The 14,802-nt window shown below is 37.0% G+C and overlaps 2 protein-coding genes across 2 annotated transcripts; one reads left to right on the forward strand and one right to left on the reverse strand.

Annotated features, from left to right (window-relative positions):
* The first annotated feature begins 917 nt into the window (after window positions 1–917).
* LOC124376644 (glutamyl aminopeptidase) lies at window positions 918–12,538 on the forward strand. Its single transcript, XM_046835848.1, is given in 21 exon segments — window positions 918–1,954; window positions 3,477–3,618; window positions 3,795–3,926; window positions 4,048–4,168; window positions 4,409–4,563; window positions 5,030–5,143; window positions 5,441–5,575; window positions 5,755–5,820; window positions 5,918–5,983; window positions 6,079–6,239; window positions 6,396–6,478; window positions 6,598–6,734; window positions 6,855–6,910; window positions 7,233–7,383; window positions 9,091–9,164; window positions 9,301–9,405; window positions 9,498–9,671; window positions 9,847–9,987; window positions 10,174–10,213; window positions 10,215–10,256; window positions 10,550–12,538. Coding segments are annotated over 21 exon segments (2,886 nt in total). The 5' UTR covers window positions 918–1,310; the 3' UTR covers window positions 10,697–12,538.
* On the reverse strand, window positions 10,740–13,451 carry rrh (retinal pigment epithelium-derived rhodopsin homolog). The gene is made up of 7 exons (XM_046835853.1): window positions 13,192–13,451; window positions 12,576–12,766; window positions 12,202–12,301; window positions 11,952–12,105; window positions 11,702–11,870; window positions 11,435–11,613; window positions 10,740–11,316 (listed from the first exon to the last, which is right to left on the reverse strand). The coding sequence occupies exons 1-7, from the start codon at window positions 13,298–13,300 to the stop codon at window positions 11,211–11,213; spliced, it is 1,008 nt and encodes a 335-aa protein (XP_046691809.1). The 5' UTR covers window positions 13,301–13,451; the 3' UTR covers window positions 10,740–11,210.
* Between the last annotated feature and the right edge of the window lie 1,351 nt (window positions 13,452–14,802).

Genomic DNA, 14,802 nt, shown 5'->3' on the forward strand with positions numbered 1-14,802 from the left:
CCCACACTGTACCACGCTCTTTCCAATCCTCAGACACTGCTCAACTTGTCCCACCATCTTTTAGGGTTTAAGGAACACTATTACAATAGCATGGCTTTGTAGTAGTAGGGTCTGGGTTGACTTGAATCATGGGGGCATCTAGAATCCTGTATTAGACACAAACAGGACAGCATTTTCTCTCCTAAATCTCGGACTGGTTTTCCCAGTTCCCAGATGTATAAAGACTGTTGTTAAAAAAAAAGAGAGGCTGCTACACAGTGGTAAACTTGGCCCTGTCCCAACTTTTTTCAGACATGTTGCAGCCATCAAATTAAAAATTACCTTACGTTTTCGTCAAAATGGTATGTTTGCTCAGTTTAAACCTTTTTATGTTGTCTATGTTTTACTGTCAATAAAATATAAGTTTATTAGATTTGCAATTAATTGCATTCTGTTTTCACATTTGTACTCACATGTTGCACAATATCACAACTTTTTTTAAATTGGGGTTGTACATAACTCTAATGAATGTATTACTTTTCCTGTTAAGCATAAAGCGAATGCTTTATGAACTCAAAAACAGGAGTCAGATAAAAAGGGACAGTACTTTGGAATGTATGTGTATGATTGACAATGTGTAGATTTCTCTTCAAATGCCACCTGTAGGACTTTAATGATCCCAATCTAAACAAGTGTAAACTCAAGAGAGCACAGCTATTTTCACCACTCCCATGTCTTATGCCCCCTCCTCTTTCTCAATTCACAGTCTCTCATTCTTTGCCCCTTCTCTCTCTTTCACTCCATTTTCCAAACCTGCCTACCTTTCATCCCTTTTCTCTTCTTCTTCAGAGTATGTGATCACTCCTCTCGATTGTTGATTAACCTGCGTAGATTGATGACTAACTTAACGAGGGTATGAATAACAGCCCATCTAGCTGTGTATGTCATTGCTGTTCGACAGTTCAGCAAGTTAACAACCAAAGTTAACATCAGTCGGTGAATCCCCTTATTTGGACATTTGGACCAAAGCGAGTGCTTGTGGTCTTACAAACATTTAAATTATCGTCTTTGGGACAACCTGCTGTTTTTTTGTAATCTCTGTTTTGCATCTGCATGTCCTGCACTTATATGCACAGTCTGTAGACAGATTTTGATGAATGAGCAGTGTGAGTGTATTCTTTACACAGCTGGAAAACTCTGAGATCCCTATTCCCAGCTGCTTGCTCTTTTGGGCGGGATAAGGAAGTAAGTGTGGATATCTGTGGAGTGTGAGACCATATTACAGAAAGAATCCTTGAGTTGAGGTAAGTAACAGTTTCTGACTGTTCACTATGGAGCGATTTGATCTGGAGCCGAAACAGAAACGCTACTGTATTCGAGGGAAGCATGCTGCACTCATATGTTTGGCTGTGGTAGTGACTGGTGTTGCAGTGGGTCTTGGGGTGGGCTTGAGCCAGAATACCTCCTCTACTAATGAGCCAACACCAACAACAACAACAACAACAACACCAACACCAACAGAACCCCCAGGACCAGACCCCAGCCGGGGACCCTGCAAACCATCCAACAATACCAACGGTGGCTGGACCAATTTTCGTCTGCCTGACTACATCACACCAGTCCACTATGAATTGCACCTGGAGCCCAACCTAGAAACAGATGTTTATACTGGCATTGTGGCCATCCATCTAAATCTGACTAAGGCCAGCACGCACCTATGGCTGCACATTCGAGAGACATTTGTTTCACTAATGCCAACTCTGCAGCTTAAGACCCCAACTTCTACCACCAACATTGAGCTGAAGGGGTGCTTTGAGTACACTAAACAGGAGTATGTAGTCGTGGAGGCAACAAAGGAGCTAAGAGCCACTGGCACAGATGAGTATTACATCCTCACTCTGCATTTCCAAGGCTGGCTGAATGGCTCTCTCGTTGGTTTCTACAAGACAACCTACGTTGAGGGTGGAGAAACCAAGTCAGTGTTGTTTCTTTTTCATCTCTGTGGTGGGAATATAGAATGACATTGTAAATAATTGTTGTGTTGCTTTCATTGAACAATTATTTTGACACAGCAAAATTTATATTTGGTGCAATAGGAAATCAAATAGCACAAATATTCCATCACTGTACTTTATCTCTCTGATTCAATGATTAATAATCCCTAGTCTTGTCCTCCCTTGAAATTTGTATATCTTTAATCGCTTTTCTTAAAATAGTGTGTTTTGAGCGTGTATTCATCACATAATCTTACAAAGCAATAGTATTTGGCTTTTTTGTGTCATGGAAACAGATGCCTGTTCAACTGCTTAGAGACAGCTTTTGCATTCCTTACCAAGACTATTAGTGTGTAAGAGCAAAGATCAGAGCAAAGATAAGCCACACATGAAAGACAGCAAAATGAGTTATAGGCTCCAGGGGGAAACACAGCAGACAGTAAAGGGTCCCAGTGGATGTTCTCAATAGTGAGCTTAGTCCCAGATCAACAATATATTTTGTAAATTTTTTTATTTCAGAAGGTGGAAATGGCAGCACATATAATTCAATACAAGTATTATTAAGCATGTGTGTGGAAGCAAAATCCCAAGAGAATGTGAAGGAGCATAATTATACAGTGTTTCTTGGGGTGGGAATGCAGCAATATGTAGCAATAAATCTTTATTATCCTATTTAAGACTTGGTCACAGATTTTAATGCACAAGCAAATGCAGTAACCAGAGAACAAAACCAGACATTTGCACTTGACTGTTTTATCTTGTATTAACAGTAGGATAAAATGCTATATATTACATGCAGAAATGTCACATGGAGTTCTATTTAACAGCATTAGATAATAAAGCATAAAAAAATCTGAAATTGTTGCTAGAATATTATCAATCTGTTTGTATTATCTCGAATTACACTTACCTTACTGTAATTGCCTATTGGTGCATTCTTTCCCTGTTTTTTTTAGTTTTTAATAGTTCGTTTGGTAGTTTTAAAACTGAATAGTGCATTACACATGAACAGTAACAATGACTTTGGTTGTAATTCCTCCTGGATGAGCAGAAAATGCAGTGCAGATTCATTCAGAAGTACAATGACTGAAGAATCAGGATTAAGTGCAAAAGTATAAAGCAAGAAATTATTTATTGTATCTTTGAGTTTGGACAACCTGGGTGAACTTTTATACTTATGTGTACATGCAAAAATCACCGTGGTCAAAATAGAAAATTCCTGAGGCTAAGATGAGAGAAAAATCAAAATACATGAAGAAGACAAAAGTATTATGACTCAAAAAACAGACATAAGTCAAAAAATGCCATATCTTTAATGGAAGAAAAGAACAACCCATTTTACGCATTTGTGTATAATACACAATACCTGTTGAATTCTGCTGTTATTTCTGAAATTTTTATATAAAAGTGTCATTTTGATAGAGTGTTCTCTTCTGTGTGAACTGCAGAAGAAAATGTAAACAAAGTGTTGGGTTTTTACGAGTCCCTAATGTTCTCTTTCAGAAAAATTGCGGCCACAGACCATGAACCCACCGATGCTCGTAAATCTTTCCCCTGTTTTGATGAGCCAAACAAAAAAGCCACATTCAAAATTTCCATTACCCATGACCAAGATTATGAAGCCTTGTCCAACATGCCAGAGGAGGTATGCTGCACATGCTAAAATGCACAGCATTATGTAGCAATGCCGATTTCTACACTTATATCGTGCTGTAAATGTGTGTATATGTGTGTATAGGCCCATTCACTTTCATTTCTATTAATCCTAAAGCATTACTGACAGATTACTTCACCTTTTATTCTTATATGTTTGTTTAACAGAGAGTAGACACACTTCCTGGCCAGAAGAAAAAAACTACTTTTAAAACATCAGTTAAGATGAGCACCTACTTGGTGTGTTTTGCAGTGCACCGGTTCAATTATGTGGAACAGAAATCTAAAAGCAACATTACAGTAAGTACATTCATCTCCAAGCATCTGTGTTTTCAGTGTTTCGAGTTTTAAAGTAAAAGCTTGCTAATGTGACTGGGACTCTTCACAAAGATCTTTTTAAAACTCTCTTCTTACCCTTCAGCTTAGGATCTATGCCCAGCCTTCACAGATCCACACTGCTGAATATGCTGCAAATGTCACTAAGGTCATCTTTGACTATTTTGAAGAATACTTTGACATGGAATACTCCATTGAAAAGCTTGGTAAATATGTTGAATAGATATACATCCAGTATATATTGATTATACAGAATGTATATTGTATTTATGTAAAATGCTTCCTTCACTTGAACTACAATTGACTCAATGTCAATTGAGAACAAAACATTTTTACTTGTGCAACATATGATTTTCTGAACTAATGAAAGTTCTTTAAAAGAAAAGGTCCCCTCTATGACATGTCATGATAGCTACCTGAAAAAACAGTGCCATTTCCTATTCCAGATAAGATAGCAATCCCAGACTTTGGGACAGGAGCAATGGAGAACTGGGGCTTGATCACCTACCGAGAGAGCAACCTTCTGTATGATGAAAAGGAGTCTTCCTCTTATAACAAGCAGCGTGTGGCCAGCGTCATCGCCCATGAACTCGTGCACCAGGTTAATGACTCAAGCATCATATACTGTAACAGCCTTTGAAATAATGCTTTAGAAGGAATGGCTGCATTTGTCACACAGTAACTTATCAAAACCTCTTACGATAAAAGCCTTTCAGCTTAGTTCCCAGTGATGAGCACAGCCACCTCTGGTTATGACCTTTGTATCACACCAGAACATTGATAAGCATTTTTAATATTCAGGGTCAAGGCTGTTGACCCAATCTGCCTCCATAAAACAATCTAATTTTCAGAGATTTCAGGCACTTGGATACAATCCAAATCATATCCAACAAACAAAGCCTCAGATTTTATTGCTTTCATCAGTGTTTTACTAACAGTCCAGCCCCTACAGGCCCATTTGATAGCAATGTAAAAAATGCCATATCTGATATGGTGTGTTGTTTTTAGATTTACACAAAACATAATTGCCTCTAATTGCTATATCAATGTATGATTTCTGCCTGCAGTGGTTTGGCAATATTGTCACAATGGACTGGTGGGATGACTTGTGGCTAAATGAAGGATTTGCCAGCTTTTTTGAGTATGTGGGAGTGGAGGCAGCTGAACCCAGTTGGGGAATGGTGAGTCTAAACCTGTATAGTACATAAAAACACAAGACATGTTTACTAAGCTCTTAATGCCACAGTCACAGAGCACTAGTAGGAAAAATGTAAAAAGAAACATCCCTAATATAACTAAAAGCATTTTTGACAGTTGATTTCTTATTAATTTTTATTATATCAAATACGTTTAAATGGTTATGGTAAAGAAATGAAAGATTCATAAGGTAAATGACTATAATAATAGAGGCCATGTCTCAATTGGAATCAAGTGTCATATACACATTATAATATATAATATTGTTTTTCTCTGTGTAGCGTGACATCATGCTCATTGATGATGTATTTCCCGTCCTGGTTGATGATGCACTCCTTACTTCTCACCCCATAATTGTCAACGTGTCCACACCAGCCGAAATCACGTCTGTGTTTGACGCCATCTCATACAGCAAGGTGTGTTAACGTCATGGCCTCACAGCTATTAGTGGTTTCAAAAATGCATTTCTGAGCTTGTAACACTGTGATTAGATGACAGTTTGTAATCATTTTAAAGGCTCTTTGTTACTGTCTTGAAGACATTTGTGAAAAAATCCAGAGTGTCCACATGTTAACCTGCTACCATTTACTTATAGGGAGCATCTATTTTGAGAATGTTGGAGGGCTGGATGGGTCGAGACAAATTTAGGGATGGTTGTCGGGTAAGCTCTAAAGATATGTTAATTATTATTATTTGTTGTTTTTGAATAAAGCATATACCTGTGTATCATCAACTCAAACCTGTATTGCTTTCAACAGAAATATTTGAAAAGCTTCCAATTTCAGAATGCCAAGACATCAGATTTTTGGAAAGCCCAGACTGAGGTAAAAATGAATTATTGGTTTGTTTGGAACAAGTGCTGCATTTTTATCACAAATGATATCATCTTTCTAAGAGCACGAATATGAATCTTTTTTAGGTAAGTGGGTTCGATGTAGCAGGTGTGATGGATACATGGACTAAACAAATGGGTTACCCAGTGCTGAGCCTAACTAGTACAAACACAGAGGCTAAACTAACCCAGAAGAGGTTCCTCCTGGATCCTAATGCAGACCCCACTCAGCCAAGTTCCCCTCTTGGGTGAGTCGATGTCATTGCACCATTATATCTTTAACAATATATGGTTACCAAATAAGATACTCATTACTTTGTCAAATTCTCCTTAATCTACCTCATATGCCATGCTATCTGTTCAGAGAAACTCCTATCCTTTTTAATGATAATTCTCTCTCAAAGCTACAAGTGGACTATTCCTGTGCAGTGGAATTCACACAAAACCAACAAGAATGGCACTATGCTGTTTGATAAATCAGAAACAGGTGCTAGTATGGAAACATGGTTTCTGAAACAAGTTCATTTCATTAATATCATTATCTAATCTCCTAACTGGTGATTGGGCACCTCTTAGAAAATGGCTTCTGTGTAATTTTTCTTTCAGAGGTAATTATTGAAAACTTCTCCCCTGCTACTGATGGACCCATCAAAGTTAACAACGACCACATGGGCTTTTACCGTGTCAATCATCCAGACGACATATGGGCTATCATCAACCAGCAGCTGCTAACAGACCACCTGGTAGTCCCGCCTGTGTTTATACCTCATTTAACGCTTATGGCTGTGATAATGTGCATCCATAAAAGTTTCAGAATCACTGTTTCTCAATCAGTGCTTGTTTTTTTTATGGCTTTATTGCAGGTCTTCAGTGCAGCAGATAGAAGCAGTTATATTGATGATATATTCGCTTTAGCAAGGTATATATGTTTACATTAAAAACAGGGTCATGGTACTGGTGCTAAAACCTAATACCTATTAATAGCTTAACAGTTATTAAAACATATTTTCTCATTGATAACAACAACAATAATCTTTATGTTGCTCATATAAGGGCATTTGTTAAATACAAATACACACATGCACACAAACAGGGCAATAACTTACTAATCATGTTTTAAGAAAATAATGATAACCTCTATAAATTGATGTCCTACCTTATGTTTATAGACTGTGTGCTTAATTTTATTTTTGTATTTGTGTATTTAAATATTTTAATGCAAAGTCAATGTTTTTTCACAGGGCAGACATAATAAATTATAATAGCACTTTTGAATTACTCAATTACTTGGGCAATGAGACAGATTATATTGTATGGGATCGGGTTGCCTCATCAATAGCATATGTGAGCAAAATGCTGGCAAGTGACAACGCACTCTATTCCAAATTCCAGGTATGTGTCTTGGGCTAAGACCACAATGCCTTTTTGTTGCTGTAGAAATATATACAGTCCCCTTCAAATGTATTGGAACGGCAAGGCCAATGATTTTGCTATTGCTTTACACTGAAGACCTTTGAGTTTGAAATTAAACAATGAATAAAAGGTGATAGATCACAATTTCATCATTACTTTTCTGTTTTTTTTACATGTCGATTTACTACCGGCTAAAAGTTTTATAACAACTAAAATCTTCAGGTTTTATTAAAAGTTATAAAGTTTAGCATAGAAAAAATAAACAACTGGACATAAAAAAAGAAATCAATGAATTATTCTGTTTAACAAAGTAGTATTTAAATATTAACTAATCAAAGAAGCCATCTTTTGCAGAAATAACAGACGAACACACTCATGACATTCTTTCTACGATAGGAATCAAATACTCTTATCAAAGGGTTTGATAAGAACTTATTAAGTTCTTATCAAACCCCATTCCAGTGAAGTAACCACAGATATATTGCACTTGTAGTGCAATTGCTTTCACCCTTCTGTCTAGTTCATCCCAAACCAGCTCGATTACATCATTCCATGAAGTAAAGCCCACCTTCTTGTTCTTTTCATCTAAGGTGGTTCTGACATAACTTGTCAAAGTATTTTTTGAGTCATTAACTTGCTGTAGGATGAATCCCTGACTAACTAGGTGTGTACCAGAAGGTATTGCATGGCACTACAAATTGCTTAGGTAGTAGTTTTGGTTCAGGGTGCCACTTAGTCTGGATCTAAAAAAGAGCCCCTGGTCATCAGGCTTCCTCCTCCATGTTTGACAAACACAGAGCAACCATATTTTTGCCTACTAAATTGCGTACATAAATGTTGCGTGATTAACTGAAGATTTCAATCTATTCAATTCATCACCCTTAAAACTTTCTTTCAGCCTTTAGTAGTCCAATGGCGGTGCTTCATGACCTAGACAAGCCTCCTTTTTATTATTCTACCATCTTAGCAATGGTTTTCTTACCCTGACACTTTACCTGTCAACCTGCAGCTCAGTCTTTGCTTTTTATTTATGAATTTGTTGGAAACTGTTCTCACTGACACCTTGGCTTTCTTTGCAGGGAAAGAAACTCTTATAAGGGTTAGAATGGTTTGTCTGTTCTCCTTTGTTAATTGGCTTTTTAAAAATTTAATTTTACATACAGTATATTTTTGCTGTCAGATGGTAATTGTTATACTTTGATTGTTGTTTTCGGGCTTTTCTTCATAGCTCTCACAATATTGAAAGTTTTCATATTGGCTTCTAGTTTTTAACAAATGCAATCGTGACATGTGAAGCCTAGTGCTAAAACAAAGAGAAGCCATTCAGAGATATTATACAGTAGAAATTAATTGTTTAAACAATCAATTTAACAGGGTCACACCTGGGCAACAAAAACTCTTGCCTGTCACATATTCCAGTATTTTTCTGTATCACCTGAAAAAACAGTGGGTTCAATCAGAAGGTGCTATGTTTAACACATCTATATCACCTACAAATATCAGTGAAGAAAAGCTGGAATTCAATCTATCAGCTCATCTTTTGATCTCAAACCCAAATGTTTTAGTGTATTGCAAAACAATAGAATTAGCCTTGCTGTCCCGATACTTTCGGGTGGAGCTGTAAATTTATGATTCCTAGTCAAGTGCAATCCTGTTCTAATGAACATTACATTTATCTTTAATCAGAAACTTTTTCAACGCCATGTAGAGAAGATTTCTCGAGAGCTGGGCTGGGAGGATGTGGGTGACCAAACAAAACGGTATGTTTTTTGCCAGCCCTATTTTACCAATGTTGAATAAAGCAGAAAGAAAAATAAACTCATCAGACAGATATGCACAAATATGAATATCCCTAGAGCAAATATATATTGTTTGTGATGTATATATCTTACATAGGCTATTGAGGGAGACGGTTCTCGACATTGCCTGCCAAATGGGTGATGCAGAGGTTCTCGCTGAGGCTTCTGCCATTTTCAAAAAGTGGATCAATGGAACAGTCAGGTATAGTCAATGATGATACAAAAATGTAATCCGGACAACAAGCTGGCTAAATAAATAAAGTAAGCGGAAGTTTTTTGTTATTGTGAGTGCAGCAGTGTACCAGTGAATCTCAGGCTACTTGTGTACCAATACGGGATGAAGAACGCAGGAACTGAGGCAAGCTGGGAGGTTATGTTTGAGCAGTACCTCAGAGCCACACTCGCTCAAGAAAAGGACAAGCTGCTCTATGGTCTGGCTTCTATAGAAAATGTTTCACTCCTCAACAGGTAAAACATTTAATAAAATTATACAAGAGGGCAATATAAAGAGTTATAAAGAGGTAAAATAAAATTATTGAGGGCAGCATATGGGTTCTACGGCTTCCTGTAAATGTTGCAAGCATCAGGAAACTTCAGCCTTGACAAATGATCTACAGAGAAACCAAAAAACTTTTTATGACAGGTTGCTTGAGGCATCAAAGAATGAATCCATTGTAAGGAGTCAAGACTTGTTCACCCTGGTGCGATATGTGGCCCTAAACAAGTATGGTGAGAGTATGGCTTGGGACTGGGTCACTCTGAACTGGGACTACCTAGTGAAGAGGTGAGTGTGTCTGAACAAGACACAGAAAAAAACCTGATTTTTAACTAAAATATCATCTAAAAAGTATTTAACACACCTATGTGTGCTACCATAAAATACAGCTATCGAGCAGAAGATAAATATAGTAGACATATCATTAGTTGCGTTATCAGCTTTTTTTTATCGTTGTCTTACTATCTGATTTAGATACACAATTACGGACAGGAACTTGGGACGTCTGCTTAACAGGAATCAGTACGTCATACAACACAGAGCTGCAGCTGTGGAAGGTAACACACACACACACACACACACACACACACACACACACACACACACACACACACACACACACACATACACAAACACACACATGTGCATGTATATATTAGAGCATACTTATTGATTCAAAGTACTGAACATACTTTTTTGTATTTTGTAACTGAGTATTATGCGAAATTTGATTATTTTTTAGTTGGCCTTTGCATTTCTAATGAGTTCTTCTAATAAATGCACTTGTTTATTAATTTATCCATTCATTTGTTTATTTCATTGTTCATTTGTTTGTTCATTCTGTTTTCAGATGGAACACTTTTTCGCCTTACACCCAAATGCCGGTGCAGGAGAAACACCCAGAAAGCAGGCTTTGGAGAGAGTGAAAAGCAATATTAAGTGGGTGAAGAGCAACCTTGAGGAGATCCAGTCCTGGCTGAATGCCAATGTGTCTTAAAGATATCACACACTTCATCAAAAAAACTCCCCCATTCATCTCAGAAGTTTGATTTTTAAGTTTTAATGATAGTTTTAAAACAAAGTGTATTACCCTGACCTAAACAAGAAAAATGGACTGTCAAGTTGTTTTATATATATTGGCCCACAGAGTAAAACAGTTGTTAACAATCCTGGAATACATTACAATTTGTTTAATAATAATAATCTATAATTTATAACCATGAAGTGCAAAGAATAACAAAAAATTACAGTGGGGTCATACATTTGATCACAGCTACAAAATCTTTTACTTTTGTTTGTGTGAAAAAAAATTCCTTACTAATTTAAATGGTCATGTCGCCAAATTAATTTCTACCTAAAAACTCAGTTTTTCTTTTCATGTATTGCATTGCTTATATAGTAGCAAACAATCTACTTCAAAACTTTTGGTGCTACAACAACGCAAGGAAGTGTCAGCTCCCATCGCTGAGCAGAAGACATGATGGGATATGTCACTGTTGTCATATTGTAGGTTACGGGTTAAGAGGCGATTGTGAGATCGTCATGGGAACTTGGTTGTTGATGGTGACATGTCGTCGAGTCTGGCATCTCAGCATCCCCACGATGGCTCTTCTGAACCTTAAGCGAACCAATCGAAACCAAATTATTATGTAAATGGTGGCATGACCTGGTCATAATCATTTTCTTAGCAAGAATTCATTTTCCAAACCATCTGAGCAAAATGGATTGACTTTACTTCCTGTTGGCGATGACATAGATGCAGGGGTTGTAGAAAGTAGAAGACTTTGCAAAGAGTGGAGCGATGATGGCCATTGGTGCAGGGATCTTTCTAGGATCAGCAAATGATGCCCAAAGACACACAATAGAGTATGGAGACCAGGCCACCAAGAACATCACAATCATCACAATAGACATCTGTAAAGCACAGTTAAATGTTAAGATAACATCAACAACAGAATGAACACACAACAATTGCATTGTACTACAAAAAAAAAATGCTTGCCTTAGTGACATCTATCTGGTCTGACCAATCGATGTTAATGCTGTCTAGGCAGTTGCTTGCCTTGTACCTCTTCATGGTGACCGAAACATTGTAATAGCAATAGAACATTACAGCCAATGGAATGATAAAGTTGACAGAAATCACAGCCATTGTGTAGGAGATAAAGGACCTAAGGTAACAAAGGGGTAAAATATTATTATTAAATTAGACAAAGAATTGCTGAGGTGAGTTGTATACAAAGGCAACCCACGCATCATTGTTCCTCCAGTTGATAGTGCACGTGGCTCCAGTTGGATCAGGAGCGTACCCAGCCCAACCCACAATTGGCATGGCAGACCAGAACACTGCATTGAGCCATGCAGCCATAATCAACAGTATATATGAGTGTGTTGTCATCTTCTGTCCTACAAGCACAACAGCACACAAAAAATCAGATTAGTGTTTAAAAAAAGCGACATCAACCATTTGTAAAATTGAAGTTGTAAAAAATATGCTCAGACCTATATCAGGTTTGCAGATGCTTATATATCTATCAATGGCTACCACAGTAAGCAGTCCAATGCTGGCCATCCCAAAGAATATGTTCAGGGCAGCATATATCTACAAGAGAAATTTCAATATATTATATAAGCAACACTCATAAGTGGATACACAAAACAAAATTCAGTAAACATATAGAGAAAAATGGTACACTCTAATAGCTCCTATAAGGATAATGTATGATCCTTAGGGTTGTAACAATATACTTCAATCACAATACACATTTGATTCTAAATTGTACAAACATTAAAAAAAAATGTGCATTTCTGTCTAAAATAAATCAAACTCAATCACAAACTGCCATGAACTGTGGTTTGTACAAACGGCAACAAACCTGGCAACCAGTGTGCCCAAACTTCCAGCTGCCATGCAGATCAGATGCAGCAGACATGGGATAACCAATGCCGGCTACTCCAACATCAGTAAAAGCCAGATTAATGATGATGGCATTTGTGGCATTACGCAGTTCTTTAAACTTTGCAAACATAATCAGCACCACAAGGTTACTGAACAAACTGATCACACCTGCACAAACAAAGACAGAAAGAAAGAAGGCCAGGTTATACAATTACATTTTAAAGAATTAAATGGAATCATTTTAAGATTTTACCCAGCACTCCTATTGGCTAGATTTGAGCACAATACTGCTTTACTATACAAGTTTGGGAATAAGACATCAGGTATTTATTATCCAAACTGTATCTTCAGCCATATAATAACCAATTTTAATGTGATGTGAATGTGTAATTGCACTACATTCAGTATAAGCCCTGTGATATTTATCTGTATATGTCTGTACTTTTGTGTTGGGCTTATGTTAGAGAAATACAGAAGAGCTAAATGAATTATACAGAGTGTACAGAAATCGCATTACATTAGGTTTGGTTATCATATGCTATACCTCTACACTGTCACATCCATACAGACACACAGATACACAAAATCTTTACATGCAGCAATAAGGTATCCGGCAACAATGTTGTGTTCCAGTTGCGAGAAGGCACTTTTTCCATCAAAGCTGACTGCTCCATTTGAGGAATTTAGGATTCCGGGTCTCATCTTTTAAAAATACATTCACTCCTACACAAACGCACTGGTCTGATGTTGTTATTGTCCAGTCCAGTTCACATGGATAGATGAGACTTCTTTCACCATGTCCAGCAAGCAATATTGAGTAAAAGAAGTAAGAGAAAAAGGTTCGGAGATGAGGGTTGGGGGTTTTAGACTCTCTGAATGTTGCCAGGGTGACAGTGTGACCAAGCTAAATTAGTTGAATTCGACAGGAGGATTAAGCTCTCTCTTTGGTTTGCAAATTCTAAGCAGCTCATTGTTTTTGTTCTAATCCTCACATGAAGGATTTTCATTCTTGTATAAGACTAGCATTCGGAAAAAGACAGCAGAACAGCAAGTTCTTGTCTTAAACCAATACAATTTCAGACTAGCTAAGCAACATTTCAAACTCACAGCTCACCATCACTGCTGGAAGAAGAAAGAGCTTATATCATCAAATATGGTTACCAGCATACATGAAGTAATACTAGCAAAACCATATGTTAGCTCCATCAACAAGAGTAACTTTACCAAGGTCCTTATCATAAGCATGTCCATACCAAACCAGCAACAAAACAGCACAAACAAGCATAACACCTTGGACCACACTGGACTTCACAATGGTGACAAATTAATAGGATTAACAGACAAAGAATTAACATCAGCATTTAAGCTCAAAAAGTGTTCTACATATCTGCCTGCATGATAAATATCATGACTTGCACATGTCAGCATAAGTATTAAAATTAAATTAGAAGTATATTATAATCAGTCTTTACACATTCAGTCACATGAATTAATTCTGTAACAGGGTTCACATGGAAGGTTCAGTTTCATTGAGGTGACCATTGAAATTTTAGCTACTACCAGTGCTTAGCTCAGCCTATCGTTAGATGTTCTAAAGTGTAAAGTAGTAATAGGTGGATTGATACAAAAAAGTATTAATAATTTCCATATTGGTGTATCAAGAGGATTAATTCTTTATTATATCAATATTTATTTACCATGAGTAGGAACTATTTCTTCTTTATTATATTATTCCTTTACAAAAACCTATGAAGGAAAGACTATGTAGTTTGTCATAATAAAATATTTTTATGTTTTATAAATGTAACAAAAGAGAAGTCCTGTTCATTGTAGGCAATTTAATATAAATATAATGTTGGCTATCAACACTAGTATTGGTATTTGTATTGATATCAATACTGGTCTTCAAAGGGCTTGTTATCTGATCTTCCCTCTATCATGGAAATTTACAACCACATGCTGCAACCGTAAAGCCACCAGCATTATAGATAATCACACACACTTCTCACACACACTCTTCTGAGGTCTGGGAAGAATTCGCAAAGCATTCAGGCCATCACATCAACATTGTGTAACAGTTGTTTTTTATTTACCACAAGCCTTTGACTCCTCAATACAAACCGCCCCACACACATGCACAAAAATAAACAAACTCATTAACTGTATGATTCTGTTTGCACAAAATTGTGTGCTGTTAACAGCCC

Source organism: Silurus meridionalis, chromosome 2, assembly GCF_014805685.1.
Source record: "Silurus meridionalis isolate SWU-2019-XX chromosome 2, ASM1480568v1, whole genome shotgun sequence".
NCBI lineage: Eukaryota > Metazoa > Chordata > Actinopteri > Siluriformes > Siluridae > Silurus > Silurus meridionalis.

Bases quoted from the DNA above. Each gene is read 5' to 3' on its own strand.
- rrh (XM_046835853.1), bottom strand. From the start codon at position 13,300: ATGAGACCCGGAATCCTAAATTCCTCAAATGGAGCAGTCAGCTTTGAT. The intron at 12,767-13,191 runs GTAAAGATTTTG...TTGTTTGTGCAG, and splicing joins CGGATACCTTATTGCTGCAT to GTGTGATCAGTTTGTTCAGT. The intron at 11,871-11,951 runs GTGGGTTGCCTT...TTGTTACCTTAG, and splicing joins AACTGGAGGAACAATGATGC to GTCCTTTATCTCCTACACAA.